The following is a 24,458-nucleotide window of genomic DNA, read 5'->3' on the forward strand; positions in this document are numbered from 1 at the left end:
CTCGTAGAGGCTTGGTTTTTGGGATAGGCTGGTATCTTTTCAATAGTCTCTCATGTCCCAACTGATCTGAGGCTCGCCTTTGTAAAGAACTATTTATCGTTGCTAGTCATGAGGCAAAGTATCCCGTCAATTCAGTGGATCATTCAAGTTGTCTTCTTAGAGGCATTCTCATTTTTTTCTATTGCTACACCATTGAATACCAGAAGAGAAAACAACTTAATAGCCTCATGTGTAATATGCTTAGATATAGCAAGGTGTATATCGTCGTCGCATATGTGATTGTAGGACAGATAAAAATAGCCCTAGGACTTAAGTTTCAAGAGACAACCTCACTGCCCGAAACCTTGGCTCTCGTCGGGTCCAGCTCAGCGGTCAGCTGCTCCTCGATAATGGTGGTATCGATCTGCTTGTCACCATTCTGAATTTTCTCAACATCTGGCACAGAAGAATGCTTCTCGCCTTCAAACAATGCATCGATCTCCTCAAGGGTTTTTCCCTTGGTTTCCACCCAATAATATGCCTAAATGGGTGAGCATTGGAAATGATATCACATGAAGCAAGCCTTACAATAAGACCCAGGATGACAACATCCCACGACGCGTTGATCATGTACATTTTCCATCCAATATTTCCGAGAGCAATTGGCATGATAAAGGTAAAGACGAGTCTATTGATGTTAGCGCGAATAATGACACAGATAGACAGCGCACATACGCAAAAGCGTTTAACACGAATGATGAAAATGCGACTCCATTGGCACGAATGGAGTAGTTCATAATCTCAGGCGGGTAAAGGTAAAGGAGGGGAGTCCACGCGACTGAATAAAATCCTTGGAAAAGGAACATAACAGCAACATTTCCGTAAACGAGTCCGCTGGAGGCCCCGCTTGGGTTCGAAGCATACATTTTGGACAGACCACCAATGATGAATAGACACGTGCTGAGAAGGGCCTGAGAGAGCATTGCAGTTGGTTTTCTCCCCCATTTAGACGCGAGATGGGTTCCAATAAGGCAACATGCGAGGCACCAAACATCTAAAACAACGTTCTGTTGCATTTTAGTCACACTCTGGAACCTAGTCGGTGTCAGGGGGAACTTACTGCCTTGAGTTGGTCGTTAGAGTTGGTGATGCCGGCCGTATCAAGTTCCTTGCCAAAGTAATACGATGCGATGATGTTGCCAGCAATACAGGAGAATGGCCCAGCCGACATGCCGATGAGAAGACGCTTTCTCGCCGAGGGAGTTTTGAAAATCTCCATAGGATTCATATTATGCCCCGCCTCTTTTTCCCATTTTAATGTATCCACAATTTCCTTGAAGATCGCGAGAACAACGGGGTCTGAGAGGTTTCCATTGGCATTTGTTTGTGCAACTGATAACCTGGCTTCCTCATAGTGGCCCTGGTGAACAAGCCATCGTGGAGATTCGGGACTGTGGATTTATCAGTAGACTGACAAAGACGAAGATGGAGGAAGAAGAGGAACTTGCATGAAAGGCAAAGTCAATATGCAAAGCAGGGAGAAAATGGCTTGAAAAAGGGAGGGTGCTCGCCAAGCCCATGTCGATTGCCATTGCCCTGTGCCGAGAGTGATGCCGGCGGCAATAAGCGCCCCAACGCTGCGTTGTGCGTTAGATTCCGTGATTTACTATAGAGAATGACAGAGGCTTACTAGTAGAAGTCATTCAATAGTCCCACCCCCATGCACGCCACCGGCTCGGGAATACTTCTGAGAGGTAGATCCCTCCGGCAACACCGGTTATTGCGCTTCCAAATCCAAGGATAATTCGGGCCACAACAAACATTGCAATGTTCTGTGCAGCCGTTTGAAGAATTATTCCAACAATTGTCCCCACTGATCCCCAGAAGATTGCTGGGCGCCGGCCCAATCGGTCTGTGATCACTCCAGAAACCAAAGGACCCAGAGCCCCACCAATGTTCACCGATGCTGTATTCAGACCAGTCGTCACAGGATTCAAATTGAAATAGTCGTTATATGATGGCAGTATATTGAGGCCGTTCAACATAGATCCGTCATAGCCACCCGTCTGACTTGTGTTAGCGGTCACAGCATAAAGAAAAGTTATGGGTCTTTGTGCCTACCGCAGATTGAACGATCGAGCAAATGAGCAACAGGAATGAAAGTGTCAACGTAGACTCCGGCACCCATGCGGGCAGCCATGTCCCCGTTGCAGACCTCTTCAACATGATGGGCGTAGTTCTGTCAAATTTGACCAAGTCATGTCTACATCCAGCCCGCCTATATATACGCGTGGAAATCGACTATGTGGCCCCTCTGAGTTGCTCTTTGGTAATAGTATCGCAGCAATCTGCCGATAGGAGCGTTCCATCGTGGGTTTGCCGATCGGCGGGGTTGAGTCCTGGGGACAGGGCGGCACCCGACCTATCTCCTGTCAAACATGCCAAAAACCGGGTGTTGTTTTCTCAGTTAGACGTGGGCCCTTCCCCTTCTTGACAAAAGGCCCCGGTCGTGACCACGCGGCCTACTTCTTTAAATGTTATGCAACGGCCTTCACGCTGAGCTTCAAGAACGATCTGGTCTTTTTTTTGGCTAATAATTATTGTCGGGAAGAAATAACCCGGGTAACAATAGACGTGACGCTAATTTATCGGATGAGTCGTGGGCGACAGATAAGCGGGGTTGAAATAGCCGGCGGCTTGAACCGACGTTGCATGGATCTATGGGCGCGCTAAGCTATGTTAAGGGGAAGCTTCGCAAACCTCGGTGCAACCTTGGCCCATCCGCATGAGCTGCACATTTAAAGAAATATGCATAATCCCCAAGCTTCTTCCACTTCAAGAAGTCACACAAAGAAGCCACCGCATGCCATGTCAGGCCGTCCAGTCATCGCCATTGCGGGACTTGCCTGCGAAACCTCTGGGTTCTCTCCGGCCCGTACCCTCGCACCTGCATTCCATCCTCGACGCGATAAAGAGGTCGTCGACAAGTATAACTTCATCCATCCTGGTACACCCCTTGGCGAGGCGGCTGACTGGCGTGGCGCACTCATTGGGCATGCCCTTCCCGGAGGAATTGTCACACGAGATGCATTCGAAGAGCTTGCCGCGGAAATTATCACACGGCTGACAGAGATATGCAATTCAACCTCCTTACAGGGTCTTTGGTTCGATATTCATGGGGCGATGTGCGTGGAAGGTCTAGACGATGCTGAAGCTGAACTTCTCCGTCGAGTAAGACGAGTCATCGGCAAGCAGGTCATTGTGTCGGCATCAATGGATCTTCATGGAAATGTCTCAAGGCAGCTGGCACACCTTACAGACCTCATCACCTGCTACCGCATGGCACCCCATGAAGATGCGATGGACACTAAAGAGCGGGCCTGTCGAAACCTAGTCAATTTGCTGACTGCGGGGGGCTCATTACCAGCCCGTCCTTTGAAAGCATGGGTGCCGATACCTATTTTGCTTCCGGGAGAACAAACATCCACACGACTAGAGCCCGCCAAGGGACTGTACGCCCTTGTGCCTGAAGTTGAATCGATGCCTGGTGTCCTGGATGCTGCTATCTGGGTGGGATATGCTTGGGCCGATGAGCCTCGCAACCATGCGGTCGTGATGGTGACTGGATGGGACACCGACGCGGTTAATGCTGGTGCTCGAAAGCTTGCAAACTACTTTTGGGATAGTCGTGAGAGATTCGAATTCGTTGCACCGACTGGATCCCTCACGCAATGTATTGACACTGCTCTGAACTCGATGGCCCGACCTTATTTCATCTCGGACTCTGGTGACAACCCTACAGCCGGAGGTGCGGGCGATGTTACCTGGAGCCTTTCGAGAGTGCTTGAGCGGCCAGAGTTCCAGCAGTCATCTGGCCCCAAAGTAATTTACGCCAGCATTCCAGGAGTGCAGGCTATCGAAAAAATCCTCGAAGCAGGCATAGGAGCCACAGTTACCGTCACTGCTGGTGCACAGGTGGACAATATTCACGAAGGCCCAATCAGCATGACAGGACTTGTTTATGCGATCAAACATGGAGATCGAGATGCTGTAGTTGAAGCGGTGCTTCAGGTCGGCAGCGTGTATGTCATTATAACCAAACTTCGCAAGCCTTATCACCACGAGAAGGATTTCACTGAGCTCGATCTCCAACCTCGGTCGGCTGATGTTGTGATAGTCAAGATTGGGTATTTGGAGCCGGAACTTTTCAATATGGCGACTGACTGGATGCTGGCTCTGACGCCCGGTGGTGTTGACCAGGATCTTCCTCGCCTTGGTCATCAACGTATTTCTCGCCCTATGTGGCCATTCGACAAAACCTTCCAGGAATCACCAGATCTGACACCTTGCCTGATTCCATTCTCTAATGAGTCTCTCACACTAGAATAGATTTCGTGTACAAGATAGGTTATCTAGACATAAGCAAAACGAAGCATTGTATATTTCTCTTCTAACCTGATTTGCAAATTCTGAACAATTGCAAATGCTATGTCATGGCGACCTATTGGATTTTCTCCAATAAATCTCCTCATAAATGCGTCTACAGTTGATTGGTTGGTTGGTTGATGTCATTTACCCTGACTCTCGCCAAAGTTGAAACTCTGAACTGAGATACAAGTGTAGTATTTGTGACCAAGCATGACGGATCAGTGTTTGACAGCACTGCTTCACTGCTTTTGAAGACTACCTTTGAGAACTGCGTTTGACAGGTGACACAGGACATAGAGTGTTGTAGATAAGTAGAGACTCTTCCTCTGTCTCCTTTTCCTTTCTCAACTTGTATCTCCCGTCGACCATAGCACCCAGATTGAATTCTTTGTCCGTTTTCTTTCTTGACCTGGCACCAGGTCACATTTCTTTCGGAAATAGCTTCTTGCCTGTGCGCCTTCAGTTGAAAGCGAATTCTGACAAGTATGCATACTGCGACATGTTCACCCCAGTCTCGAAACAAGGGAAAGGAAGGCCAGTCCGTAGAAGAAACTAAATATGCTAGTGAGGGTGGGCGTGGAGGTTACATTGGGGGATTAGCTAGCCTTTGTGGCCTGGCTAGCTGTCAGAAGTGTTGCTATAAGAATGGATCTCCGAGGAGTCTTAGCTGAGCAAAATTATCGTTTCGATGGTGCAGACCGCGGCTAAGCTTTGAGGTAGCCCCTTTCTAATAAGGCCACTAAATTTTGAGAAGCAGATAAATACTAGAACCTACTACAGTATTGAATACAGTCAAACATATAGACCGACTCTCTGCTGTTATAAACGCTTTTTCTTGTCTCTGATCGAGCAGCGCTATCACCTCTTGAGTGTGGATATACCATCCCGGAGACCCGACATCTAAGCTGAAGTCGGAGCTTGAAAGAAGCTACAAGACAAGATGTTAGTTAATTACGCGGTAGATAGATTAATAGAGATACCTCGTAGATACTCAAGAAAAGACACCTACTCAGATCTCATCGTGTCTGCATCGTCGAGGATTCCGTTTCCGTAGGCATAGGCTTGTTGTGAGTTTGCGTTGGGACCGTTTGTCATGTTGGCGATATTCACTCTTCCGATTGCATCCAAGATTTGGTACAGGGCAGAGCCTTTGTCAGTCATGGAGATCACACGTGGGACGGCTTTGAAGATGGTTTTAGGGTTGCCATTAACGTCATCGCAGGAGAACTTATTCAGGACCAAGGGCATCAAGTGATCATCCCATAACTCGGCAATGGAGTATTGGGGCTCCAAATTTGCCGGGACCTACGCAGACAGAAGGATGTGTTAGTTATATACTACCCTCTTGGGCTCTGGGCTCTGGCAGAGCTGGAGACCAACGTTGAAAACCACCCCCGGTTGGTTGTCAGCAGAATTGGGTGGCATATTTTTGGATCCTTTTTTTACTTGGCCAGAGATACAAGAACTGAATTTTGGTTCTTGGATTTACCCAGACTTTTCTTTCTTTTCGAAAGAAACGAGGCCACGCTCTCTGTCCGAAACTGGTGGTCGCGCTCATCCCGATACCCGTCCTTTCCGTTGGCACTGGGTGGCCACATCCCAGAGTCTGAAGTCGCACTATAATATTCATTGGGTATGCTTCTAGCGACTTTTGCACAGAACTCCTGCACCTTAGTTCGTCGTTGTCGACAGCGGTGACAGTCACGACTGGGTTTACCCGTGTTTGGCATCTTTGCGAGAAAATTTGCATACACAGTTGACAGTACAGGATAAGTTGCGGGAGCTGGGACTCGGTCTGTCTCTCAAAGTGGAAATCCATCCTGATTCCCTCTATGCTGCATTTATAGAAAAGCCAGGCTGGAGAATTGGTGGCGGTTCAAATACGCGGGCTGAGAGGCTGAGAGGCTAGGTTACTTTAGGAAGGCCATCCAGCGCTAGCAACAAACGGTTGACGCCAGCAACAAACAAACTCCTTGATTTGGGAATCTTGTGGAACAATATGACCCTACTCAAAGTTGGGCTTTGTGGCTGAGGACTGATGGCCTATAGCCGTGGGTACTGACAATTACTTTTCATGTTTCAAACCACCCCCTCCCCATTCGAATTTTGGCCTAAAATTCAAAGCGTAACAGGGATTGAATAGAATATCCAGATTTAAGGTGGATTTCAGATGGGGCTCTTTATTAATTTAGAGATTCCGTTCGGCTCAGCGAGCTAAAGATTACATGCCAGGGTCGCTCCGGGTATCTACTCCTATATAGTTACAGCCTTCGACGTACCGCTACTTCGAATCCTTGCATCACTGCACCAACATCACCAGAGAGATTGCTGATAGCTATGAACGACCACACCGGAAGCTGCCTTTTGGGACTAGAGTATTCAAGTGTTCCTTGATGTCGCTACTTATATGGTAGCTCAACAAATTCCCTCAAGAACTCTTGCTATAATTGCCGGTGATAGTCGCCACGAGACGAGTGGGGTCACCAGGAAGCGTAGCAGCCTGCCAAGCTATGTGTAGGTCGGGCCGAACCAGCAGCAAGTCGTTACCGTAGACAGCACCAGCTTCTTTAGTATCCAGCCGAACGACAGAAAACGCAGCACCAACACGCCGGAACTCCTCTTCCAGTAGGTCTAAGCGGGGAGGTTGATTCTCATTCACAATGAGCGCGTATTCATCGCCGATGACATCCTGGATAGATCTCCCATCACTCATCCAGGTGTTTGGTAGGCGGTAGCCGACCTGGACAACTGGTTGATACGCAAAGCACGATTCGACGTCGGCCATGTCGTTACCCTCATCGGTCCCCATTAGAATCGGAGAGTTTGTATATTGATATCCAAGCTCGATTCCGTAAAGGTCGTTACTCCAGCGCTGCTCGCGCTCGGCTACCGCGATGATTTGTTTCCGCACTGCTTCACCAGCAGGGCTATCTTCAGTAATTTCTGGGCGCCATTCTTTTCGCCATTGACGCCGGCCCGCGGCAGCTCGCCTTGACGCGGCAATATTGCGGGCGCCAATGGGCCGACGTTCTACCTCGTAGGAGTCTAGCAATTTAGGCCCACCCCAGCCATGTAGGACCGCCGCTAACTTCCAAGATAGATCGACAGCATCGGCGTGTCCAGTATTCATGCCAAGTCCGCCCGTCGGAATAACAAGGTGAGCTGAATCACCTGCAAGGAAGACACGACGGTCACGATATCGATTAACCAGCATGAGTCGTTGCCGCCATCTGCCAACGTAGAGTTGCTTGTACTTGATTGGAAAACCGACAACTCGCTCAAATAACGGCGCCATCTTATCATCGCTGTCAACGGTAGCATGTAGCGAGAAGTGTTTCTTATCGTCTTGTACAATGATAAATGAGTTTGTATCATCGGCTATGTGGTAATGCCGACCAACTCCGATTGGAATTCGCTGAAGAAGGTCCTCGCAGTAGAAAAGTGCTTGCCGCATCTCAAGTAGCGAATCGCCTTCGAGTACAAAGCCGAGACGTTCACGGACAGTACTGGAGGCGCCGTCACAACCAACCAGATAATTAGTGAGAGCCTTGGTGATAGAACCATCGGTAAGGCGCAATTGGGCGGTGACGCTCGTGCCATCCTGAGTGAAGTCAACGAGTTCGTGGTTAAAGACTATCTGGACGTTGTCATAGCGTTTAGCAAGGTCGCATAACAGAGGCTCAAGTGTATATTGTGAGATGAGCTGGTATGGCTCTGCTGCTTTCGAGCCATCGGTGGTCGCCTGGTACTCCGCGCGTAGTGTATTGACTGATGCATAACTATGATGCAAGAGAGGTGGATTCACAATGTTCTCTAGGCAGATGAAGACATCCATGGGCATGTCGTTATCAAGGCCAGCAGCCCGGATCGGTGCAGATATGCCCATGCGGCGGAAGTTTTCCATGGTCCGCGCATTGGAGCGTTCCATCTTGGGCAATTTGCCGAATCCTGGTCTTTTGTCGACGACCAGCACGTTGATGCCACGCCTGCCGAGCTCGAGAGCCATCGTAAGCCCAACCGGCCCGGCACCAGCGATCAAAACCTGACTGTTCATGAATGCGAAATGTGGGAATAAGATTATAAACACAAAAGATAGTCGGACCAAGGGCTTGAGTGTTCTTTCAATTATATAGGGCTCTTTTGGCTGCCTTTCTGTGTACAGTGTAGCAAGAAGAAAGTCGTAATCGGCGTCGTTTGGTAGACCTACATGTTCCTATAAGTCTTTAACATAGCCTTTCCAGCGTTTATAGACTCGCAGCTCCAAAATCTCCCCGAAAGCGCATGAAAATCATGAGCGGGGAGACTAGCAGACCAGCTGGAAAGATAGGACTTGTCACTGGTGCCCCAGGGCCGTCTAATGCAACTTCGCTTGCTCATGCCCGGGGAAGACGCAATGAGGCCGGAGTCACCTCGCCGCGTGCTAGCGATACGATACCCGGCCGGCGCGTGAAACAGCCTGGTCGCGGACAGGACAGGCTGTGGATATGAGATGAACAAGTGATTATGGTTCATGCATGGTTCTATGTATGGGGCAAGTTCCCCGCCGGAGCGCGGAGTAGTCCGGGGTCTTGGACCATTTCTAGTCATCTATACACATACAGTATTTACAAAATTCCCCCCCGCAAAATTCTCCCCGCAAAATTCTCCCCGCAACTCAAATATGTCGGAGTCTGAATTTCCGTATTCACTAGTAAATTTACTATATAGTGTCATGTGACAATGATTAAAAACGATGATATTCAGGTCTAGCTATTATGTCCATATTTATAGTAGAGAAGCAGAAAAACTCTACATAGTGAGATCTGGCCACATCGGGCCACAGTTCCCTGATGGGGAATTCGCAGATGTGTAAGCGGACAGATGCGGCAGCTGGATAAATTACCTGGCGGCCATTATTCTGACAAAATACAACGCAGCATAGCATCACATCACATTGGCATATTCTTTCAATGGTATGTCACCAAAAAGTCACTGGTGCAACCTCCTCTGCCTGCTTGTTCTTGTCCTTGATAATATCGCTATATGTTATTCTTATACAAGGGATTATTCTCTACCTCGGCTAGCCACAGCGGCCACGGCTTCACTGCCCCCGAGATGGTAGACTGGCCGGCATCGTGAGCCTCCTGGTCGCTAAACATGACGATGTCATCGCTCCTTCCTCCGGCCATGGCCAAAGCCTCCTTCTGAATCCGCGCATTCTGCGCCGTGTAAACGGACCTGGCAATAGCCATTTCGATGCTGTCGCCAGTGCACACGAAACCGTGGCCGCGCATGAGCGCTAGAGGCTCCTTGGGCAGCCCGTCATCGCCCTGACCCAGCGCCTTGGCCAGCGATTCGCCCATCCTCGTGTCGCGGACTAGCATGTGCTGCACCAGCTGCGGGTCCTTTTTGTACTCGGTCGCCGGGTCCCACACCGACACGTTGGTCCCTAGGAAGCCCGACATGTGGAAGCACGCACGCAGCGGCGACTTGGGTGAGATGCTGAACGGCACCACGTCCAGGCTGTGCGAATGCACGACTGCCATCACCCTTGGGTAGGCTTTGTAGATCTCAGAGTGGATGTAGCGCTCCGAGAAGCCGCGCGGCGTGTCCTCCTTGACGCCCTCGCCGTCCGCGACCTTGTACAGCCAGAGGTCGTCGCGCGTCGCCACCATCGCCGGCGCCATGTAGCGGCACATCAGGAATGTCTTGTCCGAGACACGCACAGACAGGTGGCCGTAGGCGTCTATGAGGCCGCGGAAGTGTAGAATGTGGCAGCCGTCGACGTATTTCCGGAGGAGCTCATCGCTGATGGGTTTCTCGATCCGCGACACTTGTGCCATTGCGTCCAGTGCGCTTCAACAATAAAGTTTGGAGAGGTACTGGTGGGTAAATATAGACAGTTGTTGATGTTGATGTTGATGCGTAAGTGCTTCGCCCAAGTGATCGTTTGCCTTTGAAATTGCAGCGAAAGCGGCAGCAGTGACAGAGAGAGTGCCCAGATATACTTGTCCGTACAGTTGCGATCCCCAAGTTTTGGGAGATCATACACATGACAATGGCTTTAATAGAGCGAGAGCTCCTGTCTCCGTCCGGTATGAAATATGCGGTTGACTTGCAGCATGGTATGTATGTCCGATACTGAGTACTTCGTGCGGAGGGACTTTGGCCGGTATCGTCCTTGCGCGGGGAGCTAAGCTTTGCGCCGCGCTTTGAGACATCTACTGTATCGATGGAGATCGTACCTGACACGGGTAGAAGGCCCCACACGCAGCATTCACCAGGGGGTGGTTCTGCCGAAGGCTTGGGGCCTGACTTCGTATCCCATAGTGTTACTAAATGCGTTCAATGTAGCTATATTTTCCCATCATTGGTCGTACATATCCCCTCTTGATTGCGCTGATGGTTATTCTCCCGCAGTAACGCTTCCCACACCAACAATCATGGGTCAAAATGTGAGGACGGTGCCAGAAGAGGCTGGCCGTCACATCGTGCAGTATTCACGGAGCTTGGTCAGTCTTGGAAGTAGAATTTAGAAAACTTCATGATTTCGTATACAACTATGGCCGCCGCTACTCCGTACTAGTGGTAGGATTATAGCAGAGTGGATACATCAGCATACTTACGTTGATTTTACAACAGGGATATGATCTTCAGGCTGTGATTTGTGTCATCAAATTGCAAATATTGGCCGGTTCGCCTAGTAGCAATGGGACGAGCAGGAACAGAACTCTCGTAACGCCCGCCGAAGACCATATAAACGGGTGAACAAGAAGAGACTGCATGCCCTCGTTAAGACAGACATAGCCTTTAAAAAGTAGCTACTTTGGATCCCCGAGCACATCTCTAGAGGTCAAATTATTCCAAAATCTGCTCGCGGTCCCACGGAGTACTCTAGGTTTTCGTCAGCAGCTCGGAAGGCACGCAGTTCTCAAAGATCATCGTGCATGTGTGGCGGGCCCTGCTTCATTCGGATCTTCTCGCCGTTGAACCAGAGATAAACAATCCCTAACAAGAAGAGCCCATTCACTGTTCCGAGGACGGGGAATGAAACGTTCCATCCGGCGGTCTCTCCAAACGGCACGGCATAGAAGCCGATGGTAAATGCGAATACTGGTCACAAGATTAGCGGGGGCCCTATCTCATTACGTAGGGCATTGCCGGGGTAGAACTCACTCGACTTGTACGCGTTGATGATGGCGGCAACCTCTGCCGATTGCGGCTTGTAGCAGTCGGTGGTGTAGGTGTACACCATGGTCGCTGCCATCTGGACTCCGACGCCGGTTACACCCATGCAAATGGCTAGATTTATCCAGGGCTTCTTCTCCTGCACGAGTGGCCCATACGGAAAGACGCCGGCAAGCAGGAGCAAGCACCCGGGCAGTAGGGCCAGGCGGATCTCGGGCTTGCGGACCCCGTTATGCTGCCGCGCATACGCATTGAGGGCCCAGTCGCTTACCCAGCCGGCGCTTGTCTCCCCGATCATGCAGCCGATGGTCAGTGGGATGCCCATGAGCAGGCCGGTCTGCGCGACGTTGAAGTCGTACTGTACCGCCGCGATCCTTGACCCGGTGAGAGCAAACAGGGCGCTGCCATATGTGTTCGCCGTCGCCCAGTACACGGCCGGTAGACTGACAGCCACGTACTTGCACATGCGGTACGGCGCGAGGAAGTCCTTAGGAAAGACGACACTGCGTCCGCTCAGAACCTTGCCGTGGAAAAATAACTTCTTCAGATACGACGTCTTCTCCAGGCGGCTGAAATCGGTCCGCGAGAAAAGCGTCTCCGGAAAAGTGAAGAACAGGATGACCACAAAGCCGGCTTGGATAATGCCGGGGATGTACCAGCACCAGCGCCAGCTGAGATTCAGGGCGATGTATCCCCCTGCGATGGGTGCCAGGTGCGGACCGTTGTTGACGCAGAGCGTGTATATACCCATATAGAAGCCACGTTCGGACTGAGGGAAGAGATCGCAGATGGTGGCGGCACCAATGCCAAGGGGAATACCGCCACCAATGCCGTAGAAGACGCGCCCGACGATGACGGCGCCGTACGATTTCGCAGCCCCGGACCCGATGTTCGCGGCCGCAGCAATGACGGTGCAGATCAGGTACAGGTTTCGCCGGCCGTAGATGTTGGAGAACGGCACAATGAGCATGGGGACGAACCCGGAGAAGAGCATGAAAACGGTTGTGCAGTACGATGCCTGCTCGACCGAAATATTCATATCCTCCGCCATGATAGTGTAACACGGATTGATGAGCGAGGAGCCCACCTGGGCCATGAAACCCATCGCCGAGACCAAGAAGGCGACCCAGGCCCGGCCCCAAAGGGGCCAGTTACGAGGGTCGTCCACATGATCCGATCGCCTCGACGGCATCACCCTGTTTGAGCCTTTTTCGCCGGATAAGTGGTGGTTCTCGCCCGTCTCGACAATGGATTCTTGATAGACCATGTTAGGAGTCTCAGAAGAGAACTCCTCATTCTTCTGAGTTTCGCTGATTTTGGTATCCATCGTACTCACTGTCCGATGAAATGTGCTATAACAAAAGTGTTCATAGATTTGCAGTACTAATTATGCCAGCGGTTCTCTGTCACCTGAGAGACTAGGGTTATCCATCACGTTTATATTGCCGCAGGAAGTCTATTGCCAGCTTCCGACGGGCTTTCTTGGCCTCATTGTCGCACAATAACGTCCGAGTGTGAGGCGGCGATCGGCCAATTCCTTTCCCCGCATTTGAGGCATTGCGAATAAGAAAAGTGCCGAGCGCTCCAGCAAGGATGCGGATTGGGGGAGCGGGGAGATAAAACCCCAGCCGAATATTGTGCTCTTAAAAATTAAAAAGCTCTAAACTCTGTGGTAATAAGACATTAGACCTAGCTATACGCAGTACAAGCGCAACACCGTGGAGGACAAAACAACTCCCCAGTTACAGTTCGAGTCGTCGAGCTACTACCAAACGGGCTGATACACGCAACCGGCAGCATGCATCATCTGCAAAACAACGACCTGTGGCTGAGTAAACGAGTTGGACACAAGTGCTAATTAAAATTTACTAATAGAGAGGATAGTTCCCATGTCCAGAAGAGCAAGGGGAATCTTTCGTCCTAAAAAGAGTGTACATCTGTCTAATCCAATTCCCTCGAGTGCACTAGAGCGTAATGCCACCTCTTTATGGAAAAATTGCGCAAAGCCCACAGCTTCCATTGTGGATGGTACTGTAAAGAGTTCAAGGTATTTATTATACCTATCCATGATTATCAGGTTAGCATCAACCTTTTTCACGTTGTGTAGTACTTGGGGTAGCCCTTTGATAAGTATAGATGGTTCTTGCCTCGCAGCCAAAGCAACCAGTAGCAATTCTAGCTTGCCTTATGGTTAATGTCTCTTACTGAGTAATATCTTAACACACGACACATGTACGGATGTACTCATTAACACTCTTTTACATGCGTTTCTAGAAGAACTTCCAACGTATGAGGTCTCAGGTTCCCCAGCCAAATGGCCATTATGGTAGAGTTTTAGAAGCTCGAGTCTGATAGTGGGTTTCGCTGGGATGTAGGCATTTGCTATCACCACGGTTTATTTCCATTTTGTCGATAAATCGTTCCTGTAAATCGAGTTCTGCTCCACTTCTACCACCCAAAGCGGCCAGGGTTTTACTACTCCGGTCTTCCCAGTTTCGCGACCCTCGCGCTCAGACAAGATCCGAACCTGTCCCCCCAGTCCAGCAGCGGCCATTTGAACCTTAGCATTTTGAGCAGTATAGATACCTCTTAGAACTGTCATCTCCAGCATGTCAGAAGTCGCCACGAATCCGTGGCCCCTCATCAACACAATAGGATATGTTGGCTGGCCGTTGACTGCTGCTCCTAGTGACTTGGCCAAATCCGAACCCAGCGTGGTATTTGTCACCTTCATATCCTGATTGTAAGATGGGTGCTCTCTGTAGACAGTCGCTACATCCCAGACCGGAACTGTAGGACCAAGAAAACCTGCCCTATGGAAACATGCCTGTAGTGGGATGGAAGATATTGAGAAAGGTACCACATCCAGGCAGTGTGAGTGCAAGACTGATTGCGTCTTGGGGTAGATTTTGTAAATTTCAGAATGGATGAAGCGCTCTGAAAACCCTGGTTTCTTTCTCAGTTTCGTAGCACACTTCCTGAAGTGTAATACAAACCTCTGGGGGCACCAGATGCCACTGCTTCTCCGTCTTCTACCCTGTATATCACCAAGTCCTCTGTTGACGCAACAAGTGGCGGTGCCATGTATCTGGACATTAAGAAAGTGGATGAGGATAGGCGGACTGAGATATGTCCATAAGCGTCCACAAGGCCATGGTAGTGAAGAATGTGGCAGGCATGGATATATTTGCAAAGTAGTTGTTCTGAGACCTGGCTAGTCTCTGTGATTTGGTTGTTACTCATCTTAGAACACGAGTTCTGCGGAAGGCGGGTTGAAGTAGAAATTGCCAGGCAAGCATTTGCGTCTTAAGATCTTCTTTAAATACGTGGAAAATTGGCCGATTGTAGAGTTTCAAATGACGCTTATTTAATGCCACCCTTGTATAATAAGTTAATACTAACTTTTTCTTACTTCCGCATACGTACTCCGTATACAACCTCCCCGCCTATAAAACCTCACGGGGAGATATTCTGGAGGCCAATGTCTTCCCCGCTCAGTACGAATTACTCCGATCGCGGAGTTACGGACTTTGGATTCAGACTGGCTGATCAACAACGCGCAGGGGAAGCTCACAGTCAAGGCAATGGCGCGGGTGAGCACATTGGATGATTGAAGAAGTTGGGTGACGAGGCTTGAGGTCGGTAGTGTTATTATCCTGCTAAACCTTCACACTTGGCTAGATCTCCACGTTTTGCCAAGGCGTTCACTGTCTTTTCCCCGGATACACCCCGGTCTACCCTGGTCTTCTTGTTCGCTAGCTATCCGCTGCCAAGTTTGTGCTATCGAAAAAGGGAGCCGGACACCCCGAAGCAGCCCCCTCTTGTCCGCCCGACAGCGGTTGTGCTTGGCACGCTCATTCGCTTTTGATTCACCGATTCACTGCAATCAACTGCCGTCGCCTAGGTGACGAGTGTATGGGATGTTGTGAGGGAGCAGAAAAGAAGATATCTATTGCTATCGAACGACAAAAAACGTGAAAAAGAAGGAGGCGCTCAGCGCAGTGCTTCTGTATTACTTGTCTATTTGTCTCTTTCCTTGTCGGTTTCCTATAGAGGGCTGTATAGAGTTTCCATGTAAATCCCTGTAATGAATTAATAATGTTTACCAATGCCTAGGTAGTCAGATTTCTCCCCTTGTTTACTCCCCGCAGACTCATTGTTCTGATAGGACACCAACCACTATTTAATGAAGGCAAGCTTCCCTTGCGGATTCCAGTCCGAAGATGCAGGTCAGAAGGCAGATGCCCACCACTTTCATCTCTTCTCCTTTTTGAATCTAGTGCAAGTGCCTTTACTGTTGCCTCTTCCCTGTCAGACGGACAGTCGTGGCCATATTCGTCGACATGGCACCGCATCCCACTGACAAGGACATCTCATCCTCCCACATGGAGACCGAACAGATCGAGTCCATGGGAGAAATGAAAGTCCCCATGTCCGACTTAAAACTAGACTCAAATGGACTACCCCTAGTGCCTCAACCGAGCGATCATAGAGATGATCCTTTGGTAAGAAGCTCTTTAAGAATGTGTCGAACGGACGAATTGCTCGTTCTAATAAGGGTCATTGCAGAACTGGCCAAAGTGGTACAAATATTATGTTCTGTTATTACTTTGCGTTCTTTCATTTATCGTGCAATGTGATTTCCCCTTCTCCTTTGGTTTCCATCGTGTCTGCCTTGTCCAAAGTTGCACTAAAGCTCAACGTTCTACATCGCAGTTGGAGCGGGAATGATTCCGGCAGCCTTTTCTCCCATTGCCAAAGCCTACAATGTGAGCCATCAGCAAGCTAGCTACTTGACAACTTCGAATGCCCTCTTCGGTGGTGTCACGCCTTTACTTCTTACACCATATGTCAATATGTATGGCAGACGACCTGCTTACCTGGTACGAACCTGATCTTTCTCAATTCGTCAAGGTTTAAGTCACATATTAAAGCAACCGTACAGCTGTTTACTTTGATCGCGATTGCCTCCAATATTGGTTCAGGCTATGCCTCTACCTATCCTCAAATAATAGTTGCTCGATGTTTCTCGGGCGTTGGTGCCAGCGTTGCTCTGTCTATTGGGGGCGCTACGGTACGTTATATACTATCTCGATGGACAATGAAACTCCCTGGCTGATTTAGACTGGCGTAGATTTGCGATGTATTCTTCCAAGGCGAACGTGGACGCTTCATCGGACTTTATGCGCTGGCTGTAACAAATGGAGTGAGTGATACTTTCTACGACTATATTTTTTCCGAACCACAATGCTAATCACAGCTACTTCAAAGCCTCACTTTGGCCCTATTGCCGGTGGATACATTGCACTCAACCTGGGTTGGAGATGGATCTTCTTTGTGAGGATGGAGACCTTACCTTCAAGTCAGTTGGTGACTATCAACTAACCTTCTGCTTCTAAAATAGGTCAACGCCATAATGATGGGCGCGATATTCGCAGTCTTCGTCGTGTCATTCCCAGAAACGCTGTACTCACGAACCGAATTCAGTAAGCTGGAGGGCCTGAGCTACTGGAACAGGCTGGCTTTCCGAGGCAAGGTGCTCGACCGGCAGTTGCATATGTCTGACTTCCTCAACAACTTGAAGATGCTCAAGTACTGGGCCATCTGGGTTCCCTGCATCTACTACATGACCGCCAATACGTATGGTTCCATCCTCTTCGTCTTGACCGCGTCTAGCATCACGGAGGAGTTGTATAACTTCGACACCTCGCAGACCGGCATTCTGCTCGGCGTGCCTTTGACTATCGGCTGTCTAATTGGTGAAGCCTGCACTGGGTGGATCTCCGACTGGTTGATTAACCGTTACGCCCGGCAACATGACGGTTACCGAAAGCCAGAGGCGCGACTATATCTATGTTTTTTAGGCCTGTTTCTCCCGGTCGGCCTTGTTATCCACGGCGTCTGCGTTAGTGAACGGACGCCATGGATTGGCCTCGCGATTGGTATGGTGGTTGCATCGATTGGAGTACAGGCCGCCACTACTTTGACCTATACTTACGTTAGCGACTGTTACAAGCCGCAGGCTCCCGAAGTATTAACCCTCGTCAATCTGTTCCGTCAAATCTTCGCCTTCAGCATCGGTTTCTACGCGCTTCCATTTGGCGAAAACGATGGCTATGGCGTGGCTTGGGGCACGTTTGCTGCTGTGCAGTTTGCGACTTGGCTTCCTCTCCTGCTGTTGATCTGGAAGGGAGAGGCTATTAGGAAACGGCAAGGCGTGCCAAATTGGCATCAGGATCTGTAGTCGTAAAACATCTCCTGCCATGCGAATTATTTTCATTTAGTTATCTCGCCTCTTTGATTGTAATGGAATTTGAGTTTGTGTACCCGGCAGCAGTCAAGTCAAAGGGAAATAGATGGAGAGGTCTATTTTGAGGGCAATCTGCAAGTATGCCATCTTTAATACCCTGTATATATCTAAATGTGGTGAAAGACTTGTCCAAAGTCGTGATTTGGTGAAATGTGAGAGCACATGTGTGTCCGTCTTGAAGGGGCGAGTTGCGCCCTTCCCAACTATGAGGAATTCCGACTAAGCACGAATCGTCCCCGTGACCACGTGAGCAACATCGGGAGTTCCCCGGAGTCCAAAGAACGGAGCCAAAAACCCTGGGCCACCCCCGCCCTGGGGAAGACACGCCGGATCCCGGACGTATTGTAACTAGCCCGTACGGTTGACAGATGTCTTCGTGGAGTATGATCGGGAGGCCCCAGCGCCTTCTTTTCATTGGGGGTTAGTTCTTGACTCCGCTCTGATTCTCCGCACCTTCCCCTTGTTCGACTGTTGCCGCTTCTCACGTCTTATCACTTTTCCATCCCCTATACATGATTTTTCTGACAGAAGCTGCATCTGATCGCCATTCACCTCGAATATCCGCGCTAGAATCATTGATGATGCCATCGAACGGCGGCAATAATGCCGGGATTGAAGACAGCCCTAGATTGGATCAACGACCGAGCGTCACTAGGCGCAGGCGCGCAATCTATGTATGCGACCGATGTCGGGCGAAGAAAAATCGATGTGATGGAGAGCGACCAGTGTGTGGCGCGTGCCAGACTCGTGGATCTCAATGCTTGTATTCAGGGCAGAAGTCTCGTGCAAGTGTATCTCAGGAGTACAGTGTCCAGAAGAACTCTCATCAATCAATACTGATCTCCTTTATCTTGCAGGTATGTTGAAAGTCTCAAATCCAGGAACAGTCTGCTGGAGCAGCAGCTTGCCGTGGCACAAGGTGTAAATGGCCAAGGTCTCAGTCAAAGTAGTCCGAGCCAAAGTCAGACCTGGTAAGTACTCTCAGAGTTCTTTACTTCAAATGAGGATGTCATCCTGTGCAGACCTGATGTGCTAGCTTTCCTTCTGAATCTGTGGGTGGCCACAGCATGACAGCCCCAGTTCCAACCACAAGGCCCGGTATTCATGACAACGGCTCGACCCAATCTTCCTGGTTACACGAGTTTCCGCATCATCTTCTTCCCCCGACACATCCTGGTACAACTTCTGCCAATCCCCTTCATTGCCAACACCAGCAGCGGGAAGTAGCGGGGTTTGCAGATAGAGACATTCATCACAATGGCGTGCCGCCGGCAGACTCACGCCATACTATGAACACCAGAGCCGGACCGACCAGTACCCCACTGGATGTTACTCGTCGAGCAGCCGCGATGAATGCGGCAGGGCAATCATCGGAATACTTTGGTGAGTCGTCAACATTCGACTTCATGACTAAGGTATGTTCGCCTGCCAAAGACATATCAAGAGAGCCAACTACTGTCGCCACTCAAGCGGCTACATCTCTGGCCACTTCCTCTCTACTGACGCCCTTTTTCGAGGGCATGGCTCTGGGCATGGGAAATGACGATATATTCAGTTTACCCAACAGATTTATAGCAGATCAGCTAGTCGATGCGTATTTCAAATTCTCCCATTCACTCAATACGTACTTGCACGAGGGCTCATTTCGGCAGCGGTATGAGCGTCTCTGGCTCCACGGTGGAGTGGAGACTACGGAGAAGAACCTTGCATGGTTTGCGCTTGTCAATCTGGTATTTACCTTTGGCAGCCACCATGCTCCAGTAATCAATCGGGTCTCGATTGACGACTCTCACTTCTTCAGACGTGCAAAGATTCTTGTATTTTCTAGCTTATTCCAACCCGGGACGATCGACATAGTGCAGTCACTACTCCTCATGGGACAATACCTGCACAGCTCGCTGGAACTCGAATATTCCTGGACTGTGATCGGCCTAGCCAACCGTCTGGCTCAGGGCCTTGGGCTCCACCTCAATGCCGACAACTTCACTTCGAATGTGATCGAAAAAGAGATTCGAAAGCGCGTTTGGTGGGGCTGCTTCGTCATCGATAGAATTCTGAGCATGAAGCTCGGACGCCCACCTACTATCTATGACGGCTCTGATATCACCGTCGGACTACCCCTGGCCATAGATGATGAATATCTTGAGAACTCCACCGAAGGACCACCAACCCAGCCACCTCAAACGCCATCCAAACTGGAGTTCCTGACCCAGGTCATAGTCCAGGTCCGTCTTCTGGAGCGGATTTGCAAGAGACTATACAACAGGGGCTTGGTAGACTTTTCTGAACAGAAACTGACGGATATCCCGAAACTCTTGGCCATATCTATTGAGCTGGACGGGGATCTTACAGCTTGGCAGCAAAGTCTTCCGCCCCACCTACAGCCTGACGGTGATGTTCCGGGTTGGCACTTTGAGCGCCAACGTAGCACGTTGTTTATGAGGTGAAGAACATCACTAATCTTTTACGATTTGTATAATTCAAAGCTCATTTATGAATCAGGTTCTTGAATTGTCGCCTTCTTATCCACCGCCAAATCCTACTCATATACGTCACGCGACGATGCCCTGAAGGATTTCAGCGTCAAATTATGTACCCTTGCATTCGGGAATGTTTCATGGCAGCTTGTGATACAATCTACCACGTGAAACTCTTATCACAACACCGTGTGTTGCATTCTAGGTGGCACAAGTCTCACAGTAAGTTTCAACGTCCTTTCTTCTTACTGTTTGACATAACACTCAGATCTTATCGAGATATATTCACTTCTCTTTGTGTCATGTTAGCCTTCAAGATGCTCAGTCCTCAAAGTACGAAAGACGTAGGTTTGCACGGAGCTTTGGACGTCGATCAAGCCATTTTGCAGGGCATGAACCTTCTCCAAGAAATCGGGGACCACTCGCAACCCCTCGCTTTCCGGTATCTACACTCACTACAGAAACTGGAAACGAGATTGGCTTCCATATCACAGGGAAGAAGAGAGACATGTACGAGTCGCACGTCTGTCGATACTCCTGCTCTTACCGGGCAAGGAAGACCTAGCGACACGTTCACCTTGTTTGCAGCCAATGCGACCAATGGATTTGGACTTCCTCCGCGGTCGGATGACCACCCAATTGGCGATTTTGCAATGTCTGGTGAGAGCCTCTTGGAGATCGAGAATATGTTCTACAGTACTGGTTGGGCAAACTTGATGGAGGTTTAATTGTGAAGGCTAAGGGGATGGGTTTGGTTTTGGAGGTGGATACGTTTTTATAGCAAGGCATTTCCGATGTGCCTTGGACGCGGCTATACTACTGACACCAGGTTCTCTGATTTATGGGGTTGATTCTGTATTTACATCATGCGGTGCTCGTCACTAACCGAAGACTTGTGAGGTTCATAGCAGTACTATTGTACCTACAGTGAGTCATAAGATTTGTAGTAATCGAGCACAAATTTATGGTCCTTTAAAAGAAACATAGACACATGGGACAAGTAAATTATGGGATTGTGTCAGTACCACTCCCGTTTCAATCTCTCTCACAAATCCCTGTGCAAGGTGGGCTCACCCTGGCGACTTCGAATGGATTCTCCCTTGAAAATCAAAATCAACAGGAGCAGCCAAGCTGCAAAGTTGATGGCGGCTAGAGTCCCCCAAGCACTTCCAAACCCGACTCTTTCGGCAAACGGTAGGGCGTAGAATCCGATCGTGAATGCGTATACGAAGCGGAATAGGTTAATTATCGTAGAAACTTCGGCAGCCTGCGGTTTATAGCAGTCAATGCAATACGAGTATGTTAGTGTGGTAGCAGCCTGTACGCCAATAGATGCAATCATCTCTCCAGCTGCCAGCGAGATCCACGGCTGTTTGGCCTGGACACAGACACCATGTATAATCAGGCCTATTGGAAGGAAGAGAGCGAGGGGCGCCAGCCAGAGACGGACTTCCGCTTTGTAATAGCCGTCGTGACGCTTGGCGATACGAGCAGCTAACCAATCAGAAAACCATCCTGTACATGACTCGCCGATCAGACAGCCTATAGAGAGAGGAACACCTATAAGGAGGCCAGTCTGACCGGTATTGAAGTGGTATAATTCTTCAGTGATATCGGATGCGGTCAGGACGAAAACCAGGGAGCCGTAGGTATTCGCTGTCATGTAATAGACGCAGGGAATAATAATTGCCCAGTATTTAAGCATTCTGAAAGTGTTCAGGAAATCGAAGAGTCGGACAGGTTGGTCAAGAACCTTGCCGCTGAAGGTAAAGCGTTGCCAGTACGAGCGGTTCTCGAGGTTGCTGAATTCGGTGCGAGAAAACAACGTCTCAGGAAAGGACACGACGAATAGGAGGAGGATAGCACCTATTATAATCGCATTGATCTTGGTATGACAGGTCAGCGAGTTCTGTGCTCGTTAATCCAGTAAAAGGAACAAGAAATCGTACATAGAAAATCCATTGGTATCCCAAATTCAATGCAATATAACCGCCGACAATGGGACCAAAGTGTGGCTATCAAATCCAGAGTCAGTATATTTGCAGCAAATGTTTTTTTGGGAGGGGGGGGGGGGGGTTGAGGAACATACCCCGTTTGTCAACGCCAGGGCATAAATTCCAATGAACTTTCCACGCTCACCCTGAAAGAACATATCACAGATCTATTACCGGAGATAAGATTAGTCAGATATTATTGTGAACGGATCCAGATACGGACGCAAGACATACTGTGGCACCTCCGAAGGCGAGAGTGACACTTGAGCCGACGCCAACGAAGCAACGAGACACAATCATTCCAGCATAGGTTGTCGCTTTCGCAGAGCCTATGTTACTGATGACAACAATAAGTGTAAAGAGCTGATAAGGGTTTTTGTAAGTAGAGTGATATTACTGGTGACACAAATCACTTACCAGGTAGACTGATCTTCGACCGAAGCAATTCACAAAAGGAGTGACAAAAAGGGGAATGATGCCGGTGAAAAGAATATACACCGTTGTAAGGTAGCTGGCCTGCTGGCTCGTTACATCGAATTTCTTTGCCAACGTACCAAACGTTGGGGGTACCATTCCTGCGCCGACTGTAAGGAAGATCGACTGTGTTAACAGCCACCTATTCAAGGCAAATAGACTGCGATGCCGAGATTGATGATTACTCACACTGGACGACGAAAGCTAATAGACACAGCAAGAATAATACATAATACTTGTATCTCTTGTTCCAGTTCTGGATATATAATCAGAAGAGAGAACATAACTCTGCACATATCCCTATTTAAAAGGCAGAAAGTACGTACCAAGGGATCGTCCTTGTGGTCACTTGGCTGGGGGACAAGGGGTATGCCACGAGAATCAAGCTTCAGAGAGGACAGATGGTGCGCCTTAACATCTTCTATCTCCTGGGAAGCCGTCCTATCAACTTTCTCAAATTCTGCCATGAGAACGATTTCAAGAATAACCTTGAGCCAAACAATCAAAAATTTGACGTAGTCGTCTCTTCCGGATTGCAGGTCAAAAGGAAACGCGACAGAAGAAGAAACAGGAAAGGGCAAGAGGTTGGAGCTGAGATAATAAAACCGAATAATTCATGTGGATGGGAGTAGGACATTTTTTTTAAATACCGGGGTAATTACCACGAAGTAAAGCACTGACCGCATGCGGTTTAAGTTCGTAGAAAGAGCCCTCTAGGCAGATGATAGCCTTGAATATATTGGCAGCCGGGATTACTGTCGCATACCCCAACTTTCTTTTCCGAATAATTTCCGTAACGTGTAGGAGACATGAGAGTCCTACAAATCGCCCAGCACCTCTCGATCCGGGGAGTTTCCAGGAGGGTGGAGCGTCGGATCTACGACGCGTGCCAGAGGTGGAGAAATTGCCGGGGGATATCACTGATGCCGAAATGCTCCCCGGAAAAATACTTTCAGTCCCGGTATAACGCCGTATGCTATCTGTAAATTTGAATGCTTACAGGTCTATCCAGGTTCCGTCCAGTTCTGTCTCCCTCTGCTGTCAGCTAAGACTTAGGCCGAGGCTATTGATCGGATCTATTACCACTTCGACAAATCCAAGCCCAATTGCCGTCGCCAACGGCCCAGGATGTCATTGGACAAAGAAACCGAGGTTTTCTGAGCTGTACCGGAAATCAATCTCCTCATGCCATATCCTCCACTAACACAAGTAAGCAGTCGGCCAAGTCGCCTCTTCTTAACGGTTCTCAGGATCGTCGACGCCTACGGCCGCGTCCGTCTCCGTGCGGCAGCCCACGGATCCGCGTATCTTTATCATGTGCCACAACACTGGTCTCGTGACCGTTTTCGTCGCGCAATGACCTGGACGAGTACTGGGTCGAAAATGCAGAGCCGGTAGACTCTCACCCTTAATCTCCCCGACCACCGAAGCTCCCCGGTTCATACAGCAGCAATATGTGTTGCCCTGTTACCGGCTACCATCCAATGGGATGGTAGGCCGTGGAATTCTTAAAAATCCCAAGGCCAACCAATTTATAAACTAAACAAGACAAAAGATAGTTCGAGCTCCTTTGATTTCCGGCAGGACTAGCTACATCCACTCTACATGCCCTTTCGTCTTTATTTGTCC

At 49.4% G+C, this 24,458-nt stretch overlaps 11 protein-coding genes across 11 annotated transcripts; 4 read left to right on the forward strand and 7 right to left on the reverse strand.

Moving 5' to 3' along the window:
* Positions 1–316: 316 nt before the first annotated feature.
* Positions 317–2,205, reverse strand: N7510_009450 (Lactose permease; the record flags this gene model as incomplete). The annotated part of the gene is made up of 6 exons (XM_056981375.1): positions 317–520; positions 568–667; positions 715–1,046; positions 1,100–1,430; positions 1,696–2,045; positions 2,101–2,205. 6 exons carry the CDS (start codon positions 2,203–2,205, stop codon positions 317–319), a joined length of 1,422 nt encoding a protein of 473 aa, XP_056831584.1.
* A 642-nt stretch (positions 2,206–2,847) lies between these two features.
* N7510_009451 (M81 family metallopeptidase) lies at positions 2,848–4,368 on the forward strand (the record flags this gene model as incomplete). Its single annotated transcript, XM_056981376.1, has 1 exon — positions 2,848–4,368. The coding sequence occupies one exon, from the start codon at positions 2,848–2,850 to the stop codon at positions 4,366–4,368; it is 1,521 nt and encodes a 506-aa protein (XP_056831585.1).
* A 939-nt stretch (positions 4,369–5,307) lies between these two features.
* Positions 5,308–5,832, reverse strand: N7510_009452 (uncharacterized protein; the record flags this gene model as incomplete). Its single annotated transcript, XM_056981377.1, has 3 exons — positions 5,308–5,335; positions 5,417–5,712; positions 5,788–5,832. 3 exons carry the CDS (start codon positions 5,830–5,832, stop codon positions 5,308–5,310), a joined length of 369 nt encoding a protein of 122 aa, XP_056831586.1.
* A 1,003-nt stretch (positions 5,833–6,835) lies between these two features.
* N7510_009453 (uncharacterized protein) lies at positions 6,836–8,461 on the reverse strand (the record flags this gene model as incomplete). The annotated part of the gene is made up of 1 exon (XM_056981378.1): positions 6,836–8,461. One exon carries the CDS (start codon positions 8,459–8,461, stop codon positions 6,836–6,838), a length of 1,626 nt encoding a protein of 541 aa, XP_056831587.1.
* A 964-nt stretch (positions 8,462–9,425) lies between these two features.
* Positions 9,426–10,229, reverse strand: N7510_009454 (class II aldolase/adducin family protein; the record flags this gene model as incomplete). The annotated part of the gene is made up of 1 exon (XM_056981379.1): positions 9,426–10,229. The coding sequence occupies one exon, from the start codon at positions 10,227–10,229 to the stop codon at positions 9,426–9,428; it is 804 nt and encodes a 267-aa protein (XP_056831588.1).
* A 1,088-nt stretch (positions 10,230–11,317) lies between these two features.
* Positions 11,318–12,901, reverse strand: N7510_009455 (uncharacterized protein; the record flags this gene model as incomplete). The annotated part of the gene is made up of 2 exons (XM_056981380.1): positions 11,318–11,499; positions 11,536–12,901. 2 exons carry the CDS (start codon positions 12,899–12,901, stop codon positions 11,318–11,320), a joined length of 1,548 nt encoding a protein of 515 aa, XP_056831589.1.
* A 3,016-nt stretch (positions 12,902–15,917) lies between these two features.
* On the forward strand, positions 15,918–17,818 carry N7510_009456 (uncharacterized protein; the record flags this gene model as incomplete). The annotated part of the gene is made up of 7 exons (XM_056981381.1): positions 15,918–16,079; positions 16,144–16,231; positions 16,291–16,457; positions 16,520–16,648; positions 16,709–16,780; positions 16,846–16,911; positions 16,979–17,818. The coding sequence occupies 7 exons, from the start codon at positions 15,918–15,920 to the stop codon at positions 17,816–17,818; spliced, it is 1,524 nt and encodes a 507-aa protein (XP_056831590.1).
* Positions 17,819–18,951: 1,133 nt separating this feature from the next.
* On the forward strand, positions 18,952–20,331 carry N7510_009457 (fungal specific transcription factor domain-containing protein; the record flags this gene model as incomplete). The annotated part of the gene is made up of 1 exon (XM_056981382.1): positions 18,952–20,331. The coding sequence occupies one exon, from the start codon at positions 18,952–18,954 to the stop codon at positions 20,329–20,331; it is 1,380 nt and encodes a 459-aa protein (XP_056831591.1).
* A 347-nt stretch (positions 20,332–20,678) lies between these two features.
* Positions 20,679–21,089, forward strand: N7510_009458 (uncharacterized protein; the record flags this gene model as incomplete). Its single annotated transcript, XM_056981383.1, has 2 exons — positions 20,679–20,803; positions 20,921–21,089. The coding sequence occupies 2 exons, from the start codon at positions 20,679–20,681 to the stop codon at positions 21,087–21,089; spliced, it is 294 nt and encodes a 97-aa protein (XP_056831592.1).
* A 317-nt stretch (positions 21,090–21,406) lies between these two features.
* N7510_009459 (uncharacterized protein) lies at positions 21,407–23,515 on the reverse strand (the record flags this gene model as incomplete). The annotated part of the gene is made up of 8 exons (XM_056981384.1): positions 21,407–22,246; positions 22,311–22,376; positions 22,451–22,522; positions 22,590–22,718; positions 22,773–22,955; positions 23,019–23,033; positions 23,156–23,420; positions 23,511–23,515. 8 exons carry the CDS (start codon positions 23,513–23,515, stop codon positions 21,407–21,409), a joined length of 1,575 nt encoding a protein of 524 aa, XP_056831593.1.
* A 550-nt stretch (positions 23,516–24,065) lies between these two features.
* On the reverse strand, positions 24,066–24,272 carry N7510_009460 (uncharacterized protein; the record flags this gene model as incomplete). The annotated part of the gene is made up of 1 exon (XM_056981385.1): positions 24,066–24,272. One exon carries the CDS (start codon positions 24,270–24,272, stop codon positions 24,066–24,068), a length of 207 nt encoding a protein of 68 aa, XP_056831594.1.
* Positions 24,273–24,458: the final 186 nt, after the last annotated feature.

Source organism: Penicillium lagena (assembly GCF_028827675.1).
Source record: "Penicillium lagena strain IBT 129212 chromosome Unknown utg000006l_segment0_segment0, whole genome shotgun sequence".
NCBI lineage: Eukaryota > Fungi > Ascomycota > Eurotiomycetes > Eurotiales > Aspergillaceae > Penicillium > Penicillium lagena.